This window comes from Erythrolamprus reginae, chromosome 1 (assembly GCF_031021105.1).
Source record: "Erythrolamprus reginae isolate rEryReg1 chromosome 1, rEryReg1.hap1, whole genome shotgun sequence".
NCBI lineage: Eukaryota > Metazoa > Chordata > Lepidosauria > Squamata > Dipsadidae > Erythrolamprus > Erythrolamprus reginae.
Genome location: NC_091950.1, coordinates 261,057,289 through 261,076,748, shown reverse-complemented (window position 1 = coordinate 261,076,748; position 19,460 = coordinate 261,057,289). Strand labels below are relative to the sequence as shown.

General features: G+C 38.2%; 1 protein-coding gene across 1 annotated transcript in view; it reads left to right on the top strand.

Annotated features, from left to right (window-relative positions):
* Positions 1 to 2,230: 2,230 nt before the first annotated feature.
* Positions 2,231 to 19,460, top strand: part of MYOM2 (myomesin 2) — a 106,357-nt gene continuing 89,127 nt past the window's right edge. The window contains exons 1-5 of the mRNA XM_070738708.1: positions 2,231 to 2,337; positions 7,796 to 7,912; positions 11,925 to 12,066; positions 13,407 to 13,564; positions 15,109 to 15,201. Coding sequence (XP_070594809.1) covers positions 2,231 to 2,337; positions 7,796 to 7,912; positions 11,925 to 12,066; positions 13,407 to 13,564; positions 15,109 to 15,201 — 617 coding nt within the window. The remainder of the gene's footprint in view (positions 2,338 to 7,795; positions 7,913 to 11,924; positions 12,067 to 13,406; positions 13,565 to 15,108; positions 15,202 to 19,460) is intronic.

Below are 19,460 nucleotides of genomic sequence, written 5' to 3'. Positions count from 1 at the left end.
TGGCAAATAGTATGCTTTCTTCTAATTCAAGGTGGCTGGTACTCAAAGCTGGTCATGTATTACTTGAAGCAGAATCATCCTCAGGTGCCTTTATGTCTTTCTGGAAGTAAATCTACAACAGCACCAAGCTATATAACAAATATTTTGCTATGGATTTGAGGCATTCCTTCTGCTTAATAGCAGAGCTGTTCCTGTTATCTAGGATTTGGCGATAATACCACATCCTTAATCTTCCCATAGTACACACACACACACACACACACACACACACACACACACACACACATATATATATATATATATATATACACACACACACACACATAAAGTATGAAAGTAAGTATGCAACATTGGATTTCACTCTACAGAAATAGGACTCCTGCTAGCAAAGTGAATTCTTCTAATGCTTGGGAATTAGCTTATATCTAATTCAGTGAATATCTGTCATCAACATAAAATAGTAAAGTTCTTTCCAGCGGCTTTCCCATCTTTGACATGATCACATCCAGCCATGCTTGATGCTAATGATGACAATGATGGTGATGAGTTGTACAATATTTAAAATAAGCCAAGCAAATATTTTACAAGCATTTCAGAAGACGAGGTTCATCATCTTAATGCAGATTAGATGTAAGTAGGAAAGGTTGGCAGAGAGAGCAGCAGAATATGTAAAATATTTCATTTTGTAAAGTTATATTGAGAAGACTTATCTAGATTTATAACTCAAAAGATCTTGCTTTATAAAATATTTAATCTCCCCATGCAACAAATGACAGATTGTAGGGAGGAAACTGTCTTTTAAGGGATCTGCCATGTATCAATCAATGAGAATATCTGTAGCTCAGGGTTGAACGGTTGAGTCCTAGGTGCTCTCTGAACTTGGTTGTTTTGTCAAATATGTCAAACACACATTAGATAGTACATATGTATAAACATGATTTGAATACATGAAATGAATAAAAATAAAAATAAAAGGGTACATTAGGAAGGTAGGCATGCTGGTGTGCTTATGCACACTCCTTACAGACCTCTTAGGAATGGGGTGAGGTCAACTTGCAGATGTTTCATTACCCAAGTGGGAACTTCATCATTTTCACTGATGATATTATCTACTTTGGTAATAAAAGGTCTACAAGGCAACAACCAAGCTCAGAGGGCACCCAGAACCCTACAAATCAGCCATGTTTTCTAACCATTGGTTGTGGATCCCATCTAGCCAATGTCCCTAATTCCTGCATCCAGTAGGAGAAAGAGTTGTAGATGCACTTTAGATATAGGACCTCTTAGCAGAATACTGTAAAGCAAAACAGTATTTACCGTATTTAAGGACTGTGTATTGGCACACTTGAAAAATCTTTTGGAGTTTCTGAACCTTGAGGGCATAAGTAAAGGGATGAAAGGAATTTTAGTTACCCCGTCAAATCCATTTAAAAAAAACCCAGAAAATGAGGAAACAATGTTGATGACCCATCATTTCATTTTATAGTGATATACAGAAAGAGATGACAGTTATTGTATGGTGACCATAACCAAATAAAACAGTGAGGAATTATTTCAGTGAACTATAAGATGCAGACGCCATGTTTTTCAGGGAAAATAATTGAGTGGCATCTGGTAATATTAATACAATCAAATTATCAAAATAAAATAGTTATATAGCAAACCACACTACTTCAAAAATTGTAAAGAATAACTCTTATGAAACTGTGAATAAGGATTTCAGTTCTATAATCCTGGAAAAGTTATATGGTTCTTACATGGGAATTAATTGTGGACAAAAGCATAAAACTTGTAAAGAGTGATTTTTGATCGTAGATATCAATTCCTAGGCAAATATTTTGGAGGTGTTTAATATTACATAATGAAATAATGAAATGAAGTGGATTGGACTTAAGACATCAGTATTATGCTAATTGAAGAGCTTGGTTGATGGATTTATAAGCATTCTTAGGATTAAAATGTATATCGCCTAAAAAGTGAAATGAAATATTCAATCCAACCTATTTTGATGGCATATTTTAATTGCTGCAGCCACTGGCGTTCAACAATGAATGCTTTTACATAGTCCATTTCAGTCTGAAGGATGTGATGAAGTGGCCAGAAAACTCTGATCAAAATGAAATGTAATGTTTTTAATTTATTATAATTTTTAATTATTATTATTATTTATTAGATTTGTATGCCGCCCCTCTCCGCAGACTCGGAATAGTGAACAGTGGCAGATTCCATCATGTCGCCTAAGAGAGTACCGTTCTACCAAAAATCGCACAAGCATTTTGACCTGTCTTATCACAACCGTGATACTAGATATATGCTCCAGGAATATTCAGCAAGGAGGTAAGGAGTATCACTACTGTTCCACATGAAAGCAATTAACATCTGCATACCTTTTAGTTTATAAAACTAATCAAAGTGAAAGAGCTATGCTATTATTAGATAGGAATCTACAATTTCTTGTTCCGGTGTTTTTCATGAGAGCATTGAAATTGACTTCCCAAAGGTATAACAGGATACAATTGAAAATTGTGGGCTAACAATTTGAAGATTCCGATTGATTGATTTACTTACCACATATGTAAGGTTTAACCGTAACCCTCTTTCTGTTATGACTCTGAGTGGCATGCAATGTTGAAAGCAAGTTAATAAGAATACAGTAGTCCCTCACCTATCACTGGTGTTACGTTCCAGACCTGGCCGCGATAGGTGAAATCCGCGATGGGGAATTTATCGACTGATAGTACTTATTTAAGTATTTATATTGTAATTGTTTGGTAGTTTTCATTGTTTTAAGTGTTTATAAACCCTTCCCACACAGTATTTATTTTAGATACAGTATTTAAATACAGTATTTACAATTTTAGATATACTGTATATATTTTTTAAAAAAACATGACGATCGAGTTCGGCGGGCTGTTTAAATCTGCCGATCGGCTTCCTCAGAAACCCGCGATGAAGTGAAGCCGCAGTAGGTGAAGCGCGGTATAGCGAGGGACTACTGTAGTAAAAACAAATAGTGCAACATTCAGAAACAGTAGCATAGCAGTAGCAATGTAACAGTAGTACTGTTTCAATACTATCTCAATTCACAATATTCTTACCAAGGATCCACCATTCAACTTAACCTTAACCTTAACCATAATGCTGGGCATAGATCCCTCTAAGCTGAGCAGTGAGCAATCGCTCACTTAAAAATCATTATCAACTCAGAGTTTTCCAAACCTGTCCAGAAGCCGAGAGGGAAAGAGTGAGAGGGAAGGAGAGAGAGAGAGGAAGAGAGGAAGAAAGAGAAACAGATAGAAAAAAGAGAGGAAGGAAAAGAGAAAGAAAAAGAATGGGAGTAAGGAAGAGAGAAAGAAGATCAAAATCTAGTTTGAAACTAGCTCAACTATTTAAGTGGCATTTTGATATTGATAGAGTTGCCCTATTATGAGCTCACTGTTATAGACACACAGTACAGTATTTTATTTTGAAATTCTCTGAGGCAAAACAGGGTGGGTTTTTTATTTATTTGTTTGTTTGTTTGTTTATTTATTTATTATTTCTGTGCCGCCCAGTCCCAAAGGGACTGCCGCTCAGACACTATACTTTTCCGCCCACCCCCCCAAAAATTAGAGGGAACACTGATGCTGGGGGAATAGCCAGGTTTTAAGAGTTCATTTAAATGAAGGTCCAGAGTAGGGTCCATACATTTACCCAACAATTCATAGCATTGTCAGGATGATAATACACTTCTACCCAAAAAAATAATAGAATTATAGAGGTAGGAGGGCATAGTCCGCTACAACACCTCTGAGAAGTGACTATCAAATCTGTAGTTGAAAGAATACATTCTTCCAAATTAATACATTCTTCCAAAGAAGAATGTATTACTTTACGTGGCAGCCTTTTTCTACCTTTTGCCTTATTATGGAAGGATGATATTAGGAAATGTATGAGCCGGTATTGGGGCCTAAAAATTTCATAAGAACAAAGCAACAATAAAAAAAAATCAAGATGGTTCTGCAGGCACATTTTGAAAAGAATCATCTCCTGTTTGCAGTCTGACTATCATTTTGCAAGGGATTAGCAGCTTCTTCCTTCTACTAAATATAACAAGGAATTATTTTAGCAAATTGAATAGGGAAAATGAAACTTGCGTTTTCTTTTGTAAAACACAAACTTTGGCATTTTCACTATAGAGATATTAAATTTATTGTTTTTAATATAATGAATTTATTGATAAATTCTGAATGTTCATGAATTTTCCTATTACAGTGGTATCTCAGTATTCATTGTTAATTGGTTCTGGGATGTGCGATGAGTACAAAAAATGTGTGCCAAATAAATTTCCCCCCTAAGGAATAATATAGTGAGTCAAAAGGCAGCCAACACCAACAAATTCTAGCTTGTGGAACAAATTATGAGTACTGGGACAAAACTTTTACATCAAAATGTGTTGAGTGCCTAATTGGATGAGTTTCAAAGCAATTGAGTACCAAGGTATCAACGTATTCTCTTGCGATTTGAATCTGTGATGGAACTCTAGTTCCTCTCAGCAGGGAAGTGGAAATGTATCCTCACCACATTCCCTTGTGGGAATTACTGAGTCTGAAATATTCCCTGGATTCAGAAAATGTGAGAAGTTTGAGATAAGTCTTCATGAGCCCCAACAAAAGAAAGAAATACGCTTTGCCAATCTCAGCCTTCACAAGTTACTTTGTTTTAGATGGTGGTTCAAGAGAGCACATGGTTTCAGCTAATTTGCCCCTCATGGCCCTATCTCCATGCAAGCACCACTTGGGCTACTACAAATTCCAAGAAGGAGAATTTTATGCAAGATCCAGAATTCAATTCAATTCAATTCTAATAAATTGAATTGAAGATCCAGAATTGTGCCATGAAGAAAGCTCATGGGAGATAACTTAATTATTCTATCTGGGAATGTTTTGTTTGGAAAAAGGAATATCTCCTTGGGCAGTGAGGGCAAACTTTTTTTTCCTTGGGTGCCAAAAGAGCATGCATATGCGCTATTGCACATACGTGAGTGCCCACATCCATAATTCAATACCTGGAGAGGGTGAAAACAGCTTTCCCCATCCCCCTGGAGGCCCTCTGGAGGCTGGAAATGTCCTGTTTTCCAATTTCTGGTGAGCCCAGTAGGCTTGTGTTTCACCCTCCCCAGGTTCCAAAGGCTTCCCTAGAGCTGGGGGAGGGTAAAAATACCCTCCCCCATTCCCTGGAGGCTTTCTGGAAGCCACAATTGCCCTCCCAGAACCTCTGTGCAAGCCAAAATCAGTTGGCTGGAACACACATGCACGTTGGGGCTGAGCTAGGACAACGGCTCACGTGCCAGCAGATATGGCTCCGCATGCCACCTGTGGCACCTGTGCCATAGCTTCACCATCACTGCCCTTGGGGATATTGGTTTATCATTCCAATCAAAATGAGGTCTAGAATGGAAAAAGTGTTGTTTCAGATTCCTACAACTTTAAAATTTAGTGTTTCTGACCCCCTTCCTCCTCCTCTTCCATCTCAAAGCTCAAATTTATTATTTGAAATAATTTCTGTACCAATTTGACTTTTGTATGGTACGTCAAAGATTACACTCCAGAGGTGGATTCCTACTGGTTCTATAGAACCATTAGTAACTTGGCAGCCTGGGTGGTTGGAACTTGCAGCGACGCAGGCCTGCCACCCCCCCCGAGCCAGTTCCCTCGGAAGCGCCATAGGTGCTGCCATCTTGTTTTTTGCTTCTGCACATCCACAGATGCTTTCCTTTATTACTGTGAAAGCATGTGCATGACGCACAATTCACCTGCCCATGTAGCATAGCTCTGAGTGAACTGGCAGTAGCATAATCCAGAATCCACTCCTGCTACACTCCCCAGAATAGTGGCTGGTGCTAGAGCCAAAATAAAATGCAATTTACTTTAAAATTTAATTAAAACTAAATGAAATGAACTCGTGCAATTAGAATCCTCCTTTTATAACAGTAAACTTGGTAACACTTTTGCAGATGTATAAGAACTACCGTATATACTCGAGTATAAGCCGACCCGAGTATAAGCCGAGGCACCAATTTTTGCCACAAAAACTGGGAAAACGCATTGACCCGAGTATAAGCCGAGGTTAGAAAATGCAGTGGCTACTGGTAACTTATAAAAATGGAAAACAATAAAATTACATTAATTGAGACATGTTTTAGAATATTTATTTTAAAGAAAACCAGTAAACTAGCTCTGTAAATTTAAAAGAGGGTAAACAAATTAACAATATTAACAATAAATTAAAAAGTAAAAAAAGTAGCTCGATCAGGAACAAAGCTAAAACCTAACAGTTAAAATCCTTCAAAACTGGATTCCTTCTCATCATTAATTGGATTTACATTATTGTTCTGTTTTTATATATGCTGTGAGCCACCCTGAGTCCTTGGAGAGGGATTGCATACAAATCCAATTAAATAAACAAACAAACAAACAAATAAATAAGTGTATCCAAAGAAGAGCTTCAGCATTAGCTGCTGTGAGGTTATCAGCATAGAAAACCAAATAGATAGATAGATAGATAGATAGATAGATAGATAGATAGATAGATAGATAGAAAGATAGATAGACAGACAGACAGACAGAAAAATAGATAGATAGATAGATAGATAGAAATAGATACAGATAGATAGATAGATAGATAGATATAGATAGAAAGATAGATAGACAGATAGACAGACACACAGACAGATAGAAAAATAGATAGATAGATAGAAATAGATACAGATAGATAGATAGATAGATAGATAGAAAGAAAGAAAAATAGATAGATAGAAAAATAGATAGATAGAAAGATAGAAAAATAGATAGATAGAAATAGATACAGATAGATAGATGATAGATAGATAGATAGATAGATAGATAGACGGATAGATATAGATAGAAAGATAGATAGACAGACAGACAGATAGAAAAATAGATAGATAGATAGATAGATAGAAATAGATACAGATAGATAGATAGATAGATAGATAGAAAAATAGATAGATAGAAAAATAGATAAATAGAAATATAGACAGATAGAAAAAGAATTCCTGTCTAGCTCTGCCTCATAACACATTATTAGATCCTATCCAAGCAAGGACAGCAACTACCACAAAATACCATTTTTTAAACAGTTTAAATCCTTTCAAAGGAGGGGGAGGACAACCTGACAGCAGGGGGCCTTTTTAATCCGACTAAGGACAATGCAGAGAGAGCAAAGAATAGTTACTCACCATTGCTTTTTCTCCCTCTCGGTTGGAGCAAATGGCTGCCTCATTTGCTTGAGGCAGGGAGAGGAACTACGGCGTGCCAGAGGGGACAAAAGCTGGTGCCTCCTCGCTCTGGCTCAAGCAATGGCGCCCTCGTGTGGTGACTTTGTCAATGACCCGAGTATAAGCCGAGGCTGTGTTTTTCAGCCCATTTTTTGGGCTGAAAAACTCGGCTTATACTCGAGTATATACGGTATACCTAAGACCTTTGAAGGATGCAAGACTTCATTTTGTATCTCTTTGCTCTATGTGATCTAGGACCTATCCATCTAAACTGAAATAGCAATGGTCTAGATTAGGATCAGAATAAATCGTCCTATTAGATTATCTTTCCCTACTTAAAAGGTAGACAAAGGCAGATGAGAAATGTATGAATAGGTGATGTATACAAATTTGCCAGCGGCCAGGTATTTTCCCCGCTCTGCCTAAAAAATTATAGAAAGCTTAAACTTGTTCAAAGTGTTGCTGCCATTGTTATTATGATTACTGCTACTAGAAGTATTATTATTCATTTTGAAGGGCTGCTTCCAGACAGGCCTACCAAATACCACCCAGCCCAGGAAGAACAACCTGCGTACTTTGTGCCCGAAAATACCATACGACGTCAGAAGATGCCTCACAGGAATATCAGGAAAGGTAAACCTTTCTTTAGCTCTAACCCTGAAGGCTATCCAGGGCCAAACACTTGTCTACTGCTTGGTTAAGCAACTTTAAGGTACTGGCATGTGGAGAAAATGTCCTTGATTGAAATGCTTAGATGTAGCAAGGGTGGGTGAAAAAGGAGAAGAGTAGCAGTTGGCCCATATAAGGGAAAAAGCCAGAGAGGAGGAACTAGGAAAGACATCAGGAGTAATCCAGAATAGATATATTTTTATTGTCAAAAAGCAATGTTGAGTTGGAATACTCAACTGGATCTTGGACAACATTTTTTTTTAACAGTCAGGGGCAGGGGTAGGCAAAGTTGGCTCTTCTATGACATATGGACTTCAACTCCCAGAATTCCTGAGCTAGCATGGATTGGCTCAGGAATTCTGGGAGTTGAAGTTCACAAATCATAGAAGAGCCAACTTTGCCTACACCTGCTCATGGGGAATGATGCTTATCTCCATAGCTTCACAGACACGGAGTCTCAGGTATATCCCTGAATGTTGCCTAGAATATTGTTATAAAAGGGCCCTCTTGCTTTTGCTCCCAAAGGCCTTCAGAATTTTTTTTTATTAACTTGATAATTTTCAAATCCTCAGAGCTCTGGTGAATTGGCTGATGAGAGCTTCAACACACGTTCACTTGCAGCATAGCAAGTTCTTCATTAATTTATTAGACTGAGAATACCAAAGCATTGGGTGTCTCTTAAATCTCATACCTGATATCTTCCCATGTTAAAAATAGATTTTAAAATTGGGTTAAACACAAGTCAGCTTTTCAGTTTAAAACAAACATGCAAGGTACTTAAACTCTAAAAGGTTGAACAACTTACCTTGAGTATAGATGTTTCTTAATCATTGAGGAGGTTTAAGGTGATCTCGAGTTGAAGCCAGGAGATGTCCTCCAGGCTACTCTATTCCTATTTGTGGGAATGGCTGTGTGCCCACTGACGTTCCATACATCAAATATATCAGTGACCTGCTCTCACTGTGTTGTGAAAAATAAAGTTATGGCGATACCTTCATCCCGTTCCTCCGCAGTTCAGTTGAGGATCCTCATGTTTCCTCTTGGCAGTCTTGCTTCTTGCAAGGAAATGAATGCTGACCTTGGTTCAAGTGACCAATCTATAGTTAGTGATTTGGTCTACCATGAGGAACTGGGTCCAGAATGTACAGAAATCAGCTGGGATTCCACATGAGGCAAAATGGTTTCCACAACAGGGAAGACTTCCTTGGTATTAGTTGTTTATTTATTAATTTATTAATTTATTAATTTATTAATTTATCAATTTATCAATTTATCAATTTATCAATTTATCAATTTATCAATTTATCAATTTATCAATTTATCAATTTATCAATTTATCTATCTATCTATCTATCTATCTATCTATATCTATCTATCTATCTATCTATCTATCTATCTATCTATCTATCTATCTATCTATCTATCTATCTATCTCTCTTTCTTTCTATCTCTCTCTCTCTCTCTCTCTATCCATCCATCCATCCATCCCTATCTATCATCTATCTATCTATCTATCTATCTATCTATCTATCTATCTATCTATCTATCTATCTATCTATCTATTTGATTTCTAGGTTGCCCTCCTGAGACTTAGGGCGGCTTGCAACATATTAATACATAACAATGGAAGGAATCGAAAGTAGATAAAACATCACTATAAATCCCCTTAACTTAAAACATATCATGGACAATGCATCTCATACAAGTCTGTCATACTTCCAACAATCAAACAATAACAGGGGATGTAGCAAAGTGACCAAGTTCAACAGCCCCATGTCTGCTGGCATACATTTGTTTTTAAGCTCTTCTGGAAGGACGGGAGAGTGGAATCTCCGGGGGGGGGGTTGATTCCAGAGGGCAGGGGCAACCACAGAGAAGGTTCTTCTCCTAGGTCCCGCCAGCCAGCATTGTCTAGCTGATGGGACCTGGAGAAGGCCGATACAGTGGGCCCTAACTGGTCGATAGGATACATGAGGCAAGAGACGGTCCTGTAGTTAATCAGACCCTAAGCCATGTAGGGATTTAAAGGTATCACTAGTATGGTGGTCCCTTGGAAAAAAAGAGACATAGCATTCACATTAGGAATATCCGATAGGAGAAAGAGAGGTGTGTGTGTGTGTGTGTGTGTGTGTGTGTGAGTGTGTGTGACTTATTTTCCAAATCTTATTAGTACGTCTGTCATCAATCTTTTATAGCAGCTCTGCCATGACAGCATGGTAGCGTCAGCTCTTCAAATATGCTGCATAACTAACTACGCAGTAGAAAAGGTGACAATGTTGAAAATATTTTCCTCTTCTTGTCAGCCTTTTGCTCATTTAAATTCATATTTATTTTAGAGATGGTTAGACACATATGCACATGTATGGTTTAAAAATGAATTGGATAGGCTGGGCTATTTTTCCAGTTATCTGAATTGTGCCTTGCTATTTGAGAAATCTGAAATGGTATTTTTAGTACTGAAAATACCCCTCCAGTGCTTGAAGCAATTCCAACTTATTTATGTAGGTGTCTAAAAGTTCTTCTTATTGGTTTAACTTCTTTAGAGATGGACCACGATCCCCTTCCTCTTTCCCTCTCACTTTCTTTTCCCTCCCTCCCTTCTTCTCACTTTCGTTTTCCTTCCTTCCTTCTTTCCTTCCTTCCTTCTTTCCTTCATCTCACTTTCCCCCCTTATTTGCTTCTTCCTTCCATCCCTCCCCTTTTCCTCCTTCCCACCCTCCTTATCAATTTCTTTCTCCTTCCTTCCTCCCTCTCTCCCTCCCTCCCTCCCTCCCTCCCTCCCATAGTCAGTGATGTCATGATGCAGCCAATAATATCATGACTTTATTGTGGTAATCAGCTTTGGAAGGATGTTAGAAAGCTTCAGGAATAAAATAGATAGACCTCTTCTCCCCGGCCCAAGTCTTCGGGGTGGGGCGGCATACAAATCTAAATAATAATAATAATAATAATAATAATAATAATAATAATAATCTCTCAGAATCACAAAGAAGATTGGGAATGAGTGTATTCTAGAGACATTGATGTTATCCCAATCCCATTTAGTCTTACCTAAATTTGCCCTAGTCTATTGTATGGTAATTCTCATGTCTTTGTGGTATATTTGTTGTTATATAAAGCTGAGGAAGACTGGCTAACATAGGTTTTTTGATGTCAAGAAAGATGGTAGAGTTGGAGACAGGAGGAACTGTGGAGAGGGGTGACATACAAATCTAAATAATAAAATAAATAAATAAATAAACAAACAAACAAACAAACTGTTGCCTGGAAAGTTGTTTTGTGTAAACCTCTTTATAAAGACAACACAAAGCAACTTTGTTCAAACTAAGGACTTCCCAGCTTTTTGACGAATTCCTTCCCTGTGATTGGGGATTCTCCACCAAAGAATCTCAAGATAGTCTGATGTGGTTTGAGCATTAGATTAAATATAAACAATAGTATGTCCTCATTGGATGTTTCATTGTTTACCATATGATCTTGATTGCAGAATTACCAACCTCAAGGGGTTTTTGTGGGGATAAAATGGGATGTACATGGATGCATCTTAGAGGAAATGTACAACTTACATGTAATTAAAGAGGGCCACTTCAATAGAGTTCATTTATTGATTAGATTTTGATCCTGCCTTTACTATTTCTATAAATAACTCAAGACGGTGAACTTACCGGTACTTGGTACTCCTTTCTCTTCCTATTTTCCCCACAACAACTCTGTGAAGTGAGTTGGGGAGAGAGTGTGGGGTGGGGGGGGGGGAGAATGGCCCTAGGTCCCCCAATGGCTTTCATGGCTAAGGCGGGACTAGAACTCCTAGTCCCTTGGTTTCTAGGCCAGCACTTCCACCACTACAGCAGAATGTAGTTTTTCCAACTTAATACTGTCAAAGGGATAACTTTCATAACTTCCCTTGACCTGCTGCAGTATTTTGGTAACTTCAATAATAGGAGAAACCTAATTAGTTTTCCCTCTGATCTTGCAGGAGTCTGGAGAAAAAGTCTCTGCACTGGAGTGAAGAGAGAAGGATCCGATATGTCAAGAGTTTGGCTGCTTTACAGGATGAAATTCATATAGCCCGACACCTTGCTAGAGAGCAATTGGATAAAGTTGCCATACAGAGGATGGTACCTTATTTTCATTTCTTTTCTATTAGAAGAAAATAATCACCACCAATTACTTGTTTTCCTACCAGAACAGGCTGAACAACTCATGCTTGTTTGTATGATTGGTCTCTTAAATTGGGGTTTTTTAGATTGTTTTTTAATATTGGATTTGTTACATTGTTTTCTTCATTGTTGTTAGCCACCCCGAGTCTTCGGAGAGGGGTGGCATACAAATCTAATAAATAAATAAACAAGCAAGCAAGCAAGCAAGCAAGCAAGCAAGCAAGCAAGCAAGCAAGCAAGCAAGCAAGCAAGCAAGCAAGCAAGCAAGCAAGCAAGCAAGCAAGCAAGCAAGCAAGCAAGCAAACAAACAAACAAACAAACAAACAAACAAACATTAAACCATCAATTATTTGAACTGTGATTTGTTAAATAAGTCACGAGGGCTGGATTGCCATATTATACTGCATTCCAGGGTCTCCAAACTTGGCTACTTTAAGTCTTGTGAACTTCAACCCTCAGAATTGAAAGTTGGCTGGCTGGGGAATTCTGGAAGTAGAAGTCCATGAGTTTTAAAGTTACTAAGTTTGGAGACCCCTGCTACGTTCCATCATTTCTAAAAATTGTTGCTAGCGTCAAGGCAAAACAACACAAGCCAACCTTGTTATGAGAACAGCTGAAGTTGACCTGAAGTCACACCTGTCATTTACAACTCTGGTTAACCAACAGCATTGCTTGATTCTTTCCAGAGAATATTCCTTCCCCGGATCGGTAGAATTTAGAGATTTTAAAAACCCACCTCTGCCGCCAGGCATGGGGGAATTGAAATACTCTTTCCCCCTAGACTTTTACAATTTTATGCATGCTATGGCTGTACGTATGTTTGGTTTTATAATAAGGGTTTTTAACTGTTTTAGTATTGGGTTATTATTATATGCTGTTTTATTGCTGTTGTTAGCCGCCCCGAGTCTGCGGAGAGGGGCGGCATACAAATCCAATAAATAAATAAATAAATAAATAAATAAATAAATAAATAAATAAATAAATAAATAAATAAATAAATAAATAAATAAATAAATAAATAAATAAATAAATAAATAAATAAATAAATAAATAAATAAATAAATTTATTAACATTCTAAATATTTATTTAGTGGTGGTTTGAATTAAACTAACTAATTCTGGTTAATAAAAATAACACATCTTATTTGATGTCTTCGAGGATTATTTAAAAACATGAAATTGTGGGCCATAGATTTTTCTAAGTTAAAAAAATGCTATAAAATTATAACTTAGCTTAATGCATGAACTCAAGGGCTCTTTCCAGGTTATGGAGTGATTTTGCCACAATTACTTTACAGGTAGAGGAAAAAATGGCCTTGGAAAGATATGCGGTTGAAGAAAACATCAGCCGAGCCCCGGAATTTTTAGTGCGGCTGAGATCTCATACCGTGTGGGAAAGGATGTCCGTCAGGCTTTATTGTACAGTCCAAGGATTTCCCACCCCTATTGTACAATGGTAAGCCTTTGACTCTTCTCAGGAATCTCAAGACGGTGCTAAGTGTTAATCATTGGCTATGTTTAAGAACCCTTTATAATCCTTAAAGGCATTCTGGATGGATGCCGTTGCCTTGACGTGAATAACACAGAAGTTTCCTACTTTATCCTTGAAGGCATAGATCGGAGACTTCAGAGCTTGAAATGTGTTGCACGCTGAGACGTTCATTAAGAAAAGTTCAGGGGGCAGAGTGCTATATGAACCTTCTGAACAAAGCTGAATAACTCTTCAATCAGTCGTTAAGTCCCAAAGTGATTTTAATAGTGCTTAATTAGGATATGAAAATATAAAAACTTAAAACTCAACAGAGAAAATGATATTCAACTGAAACTATATGTGTACACAGGAAGAATCTAGAGGTGGGCTGCTAAGGTGGAACAGTGACGTGTGCTCGCCTCCATGGCTCTGAGTGCTAGCAGAATCCAGTGCAATTATGCTACTGCACCTGTGCAGGTAGCAAAATCGCACGCAGAGACGCAGGTGTGCTTGTGTTTTGGCACGGTTTTTTTGCTTTCTGCGCATGTGTTCCACCTTGGCAGCCCACCTCTGGAAGAATCATACTATAAATCAGTGAAGGGCTACCAAAATGTTTACTACCACACTGTGGGCATGTCTTATGCATTTTCTTTCAACATCTTTCAGTGCAAATTGGGTGTTCTGGGGTGGGGCTCCATTTTCACTACCTCACTGTGTTCCCCCCTATCTGGGCAGTAGCCCACCACTGCTATAAATCTATTCTCAGGGTACCTCAAATCTAACCTCAGGGAACCTCTGTGAGTAACCTTTGCAAAGCTCCCAATGAAATCCAACAATTATCCTCCATATTTGGCAACTGATTTAATTTACTTCTGGCTAAACTGAAACTAAGGCAAGGCTAGTTTGGGTTTGGAAACACTACCCTGGGAAGTTATAATTGAGCTACTTCCCAATTTATGGAAATTTTAGCTTCATTCCACCTAAGGTTCCTGGGACACAGCTTTCCTAGCAGGTCTTTAAGAGAGAAGTTAACTTAATGGCTTTTCAAAGTGCCACCTTCTCCTGTGGAGATGCCAAGATATGTGTGTGTGTGTGTGTAATGTGATCTATCTATCTATCTATCTATCTATCTATCTATCTATCTATCTATCTATCTATCATCTATCCATCTATCCATCCATCCATCCACCTATCCACCTATCCACCTATCCACCTATCCACCTATCCATCCATCCATCCATCCATCCATCCATCCATCCATCCATCCATCCATCCATCCATCTATCTATCTAATCCCAACACATGCCAAATCTTTCAGTTTTACCTGAAAACTCCTGGTGATTTTCATATTCTTGCTTGTTTCTGCAATATCATGTTGATGGTTATCGAAAATGAAGCCAGCACTGAGTGTTTTTACTGTCAAACTAAAGAGTGCCATCAATTTTGCCTGAATTACATTGCAATTTGATTTTCAGCATAAACTGAGAGCTTTTGATGTTTATGTTTTTGGTTTTGGTTTTGCTTCTCAGGTACAAAAATGAAGAATTGATAACTCCTGCAAGTGAGCCTGGGAAGTATACTGTCGAAAGCAAATATGGAGTGCACATGTTGGATATAAACAGGTAGATATCTGTGATGGAGCAGTTATTAAGGCAATCTTGATACTTGCTTTACAAAAAAAATAAATGCCATCAAAATCCACAGGACTGATTTCCAGTTACAGAGCATGGGAGATTTGCCTACAGTTGAATGTATATTGTGGTTTGGGTTCTTTGTGAAAGTTAACATTCTGTCCATTACTTAACTCTTACATCCCAATGTTCATCAGCCATAAAGAAGGCACCATAAGCAAGGGGGATCCTGGCTGGGTCAGATTTATCCACTCTGGACAGTTTCCACAACCTTGACAATATGCCGATGAAGCTTCTCAGTCATCCAGGTAGAATTGTTGAGCAATGGCAACTGGACATCTTTTCTTTTTGACTATCTGATGGTTTGAGAGAGAAGTGAAGATTTTTTTAAAAATGCCAAAGTAGAAAATCCCTCCGTCAACAGAGGTGGAGCCTTAGGCGCAACTTGTCCTCGGAGAGGGGTGGCATTCAAATCAAATCAAATCAAATCAAATCAAATCAAATCAAATCAAATCAAATCAAATCAAATCAAATCAAATCAAATCAAATCAAATCAAATCAAATCAAATCAAATCAAATCAAATCAAATCAAATCAAATCAAATCAAATCAAATCAAATCAAATCATAAATTTTATATGCTACTTTTGCCTCAGTCCCCAGGAAAATCAAGATCACCTCACAGGCTCACCAGAGAGGGCATACTTATTTATTATTTATTTGAGTTGGAAGGGTCATCTAGTCCAACCCCTACTCAAGAGGGAGACCCTACATTATTTAGGACAAATGACAGTCCAATCTCCCTTTGAAAGTCTCAAGTGTTAGAGCACTCACAACGTCTGAAGGCAAGCTGTTCCACTGGTTGATCGCTCTCACCGTCAGAAAGTTCCTCCTTATTTCCAGGTTGAATCTCTCCTTGATCAGCTGCTATCTGTTATTCCTCGTCTGGCCTTCTGGTGCCTTAGAAAACGGCCTGATCCCCTCTTAATGACCTACTTAGGAGAAAGGACACTTAACTACTCTCTGCCTTCTAATCTAATGAGCCCATCCAGACTAGGTGAGAAATAAAATCACCCAAGAGAATATATACGGGGTCTCTCTTAACCAACTTACAAAGAGACTGAAGAAGCTTCTTGGATAAGCAGTGAAACATTTCAAACCAAAAAGAAATGACACCCAGTTGCCATGACTCAACTTACTGTCAACTTTGTTCACTTTAAGATGTTTGGACTTCAACTCCCAGAATTTCCCACCAGTATAGAGTTGCAGTCCACACAGCTTAAAGTGGCCAAGGTTGAGAACCTTTGACCGATGGTATATTCTTTCTCAGGTAAGCGTTGGAAAAAGACAACAGTCTTTGTTTGTCTCATAGGGGGTTGGATGGGAACTCTTCCTTCACTTCTTTAGCAACTTTGGGAATGAAGAGAGGTGCTGCTGGAGAGTCAAATAGGTCTATAAATTCACAATGAAGATTGCGCTGACACACAATCACACAGTATACACAATGGCCTAATCCATTAAACCAAACATTTATATTCATTTCATTTATTCAGCTTTATTTAATTTTTTATTATTTTTATTTTTATTTTATTTATTTATTTTTATTTATTATACAGTTTTATTTAATTTTTTTAAAAAGAATCCCTGTGTATCCCTGTGTGTGTATGCAGTTATATTGTGTTGTTTAAGTGTTCCCTTATGTTTTTGAGTAGTGTGTGTGTGTGTGTATACACAAACATACATACATGAATATATATAAATAAAAGGGAAGTGCAATGTCTTGAGATTTATTTTTCCCTGTTCCAGGGAGAGAATCTGATGAAAATCTCCCTGCCTTTCCCATAGCAGAAATCCCCAGGAGGGGAGAGGGTGTTTTCCTTTCTGTATGGACAATGGACAGTCTAGGAGAGCAGACTTTGAAGAGCTTGTGATTTTAAAAGACTTGTGCATTATGGTTCTGATGTAATTTGTCCTCTTTGGCCTATTATTACACCCACATCCAGTTGCAGCTTGCTACACATTTAATGGAGTGGCATTCATTCCTGGATCTTTGCCACAAGCAATTTGGCTTCCAAATGCCCCACAGAAGAAAAAACAGATCCTAGATGTGATATTTCATCTACTTTGGCCATTGTTCATTAATTATTATAAATCAAGTTCCCTGGAATTAGCTGCCAAGTCAGCCAATTAGCTTACAAATAAAAGGATGTGATTTAGTTGAATGCTAATAGCCGAAAGAGTTTTCCTTTCATGGGGTTCTTTTCCTTTTATACAAACTTGTTTTGGAAGCTACACCGAGTGCTCCTGTCCTCCCCCCGCAAACTACAGTGTTCCCTCGCTTTTCGCGGGGGATGCATTCTGAGACCACCCGCGAAAGTTGAATTTCCGCAAAGTAGAGATGCGGAAGTAAATACACTATTTTTGGCTATGAACAGTATCACAAGCCTTCCCTTAACACTTTAAACCCCTAAATTGCAATTTCCCATTCCCTTAGCAACCATTCAGATTATTACTCACCATGTTTATTTATTAAAGTTTATTAAAAAAAATATTTATTAAAGGCAGGCGAAAGTTTGGCGATGACATATGACGTCATCGGGTGGGAAAACCCGTGGTATAGGGAAAGAACCCACAAAGTATTTTTTAATTAATTTTTTTGAAAAAACGTGGTATAGACTTTTTGCGAAGTTCGAACCCGCAAAAATCGAGGGAACACTGTACATATAACAGAAAGTTATTAAATATCTGAATAACAGCCTGATATTTTCAGGATATCTAACAGTTAGGATTCTCTACGTATTTCAGTATTCTTCTCAGCTGTTCATGCCACTGAGCTGAGTTTCAAGTCATCTGATATGTGGCCACTTAAAGCCGCTGAGCAATTTCTTGGCTCTCATCTTCTCGGGACTCTGAAGCTGAGGCTAAGAAAACCTTTCCATCTGATGTGAGTGTGACATTCATTCCTAGGAACATACGAGTGCTCCTTGGCTCCACTGGAAACATTCTTGAGGAGCCAAAGCGATGGCATCGTCTCATCATTTTAAAGGGGCAACTGGGTACCTTTTTGTTTGCACAATTGGATATCTCAGTGGACTTTTACATCTGCCCTAAAGTCTAAAGCTTTTAAACTTTGGTCAATCTGATTCATATTCTCTCCCTTCTCCCTCTCCCTGTCTCTGTCTCTATGTGTATCTGTCTGTTTGTCTGCCTGTCTCTCTCTCTCTCTGTGTGTCATCTATAACTCTCTCATCTCTCTCTCTCTGTCTCATGTACCTACCTACCTACATCTATCTATCTATCTATCTATCTATCTATCTATCTATCTATCTATCTATCTATCTATCTATCTATCTATCTATCTATCATCTATCCAGCCATCCAGCCAGCCATGTATATGTGTATCTATCTATCTGTAATCTATCCATCACCTACCTATCTACTTATTATCGCTCTCCTTCTCTCCCCTTATTTTCTACCACCTATTTATCTTTATCATCTAATTACCTCTCCCTCTCCCCTCCCTCCCTCCCTCTCCTTTCAAATACGAGATCTTATTTGACTCCTCAAAAAATGTTTATGTGCTTCCTTCTTGAATGTAAGCAAGAGGACAGAATGGCTTCCCAACAGACAAGAGACTAGTGGAGTTACTTCAGGGAGTAATTTCCAGCACCTTATACAAAAGGCAGGGGGTTTAAATAGGGAGCCAATTTGGCAGGGAACCAATCAGAATTTTCCTACTTTACTTCCCTGTCAGACTGGAGTAAGCCAAAAATCAGCTGCCTGGCACACACATGCACGTTGGAGTTGAGCTAGGGCAATGGCTTGCGTGCCAGCAGATATGGCTCCATGTGCCACCTGTGGCACCCATGCCATTATTATTATTATTATTATTATTATTATTATTATTATTATTATTATTATTATTATTATTATTATTATTATTGCTATGTCAATACAACACAGCAAATGAGATCACTATGCTGGATTTCGTATTTCATCACCAGTCGGGCGCTTCCCAAGCACCTAGGACTGTGTGATGTAGTGGCGAATTATGTTTGCTGATCCCAGTAAAGCGGCCTTTTGCAATTGACAGATGGAGATTTTGTCAATTCCAATGGGTTTCAAATGTCCGCTGAGATCCTTTGGCACTGCATCCAGCGTGCCAAGTACCACTGGGACCACTTTCACTGGCTTATGCCAGAGTCGTTGCAGCTCGATTTTTAGATCTTCGTATTTCACTAATTTCTCTAGC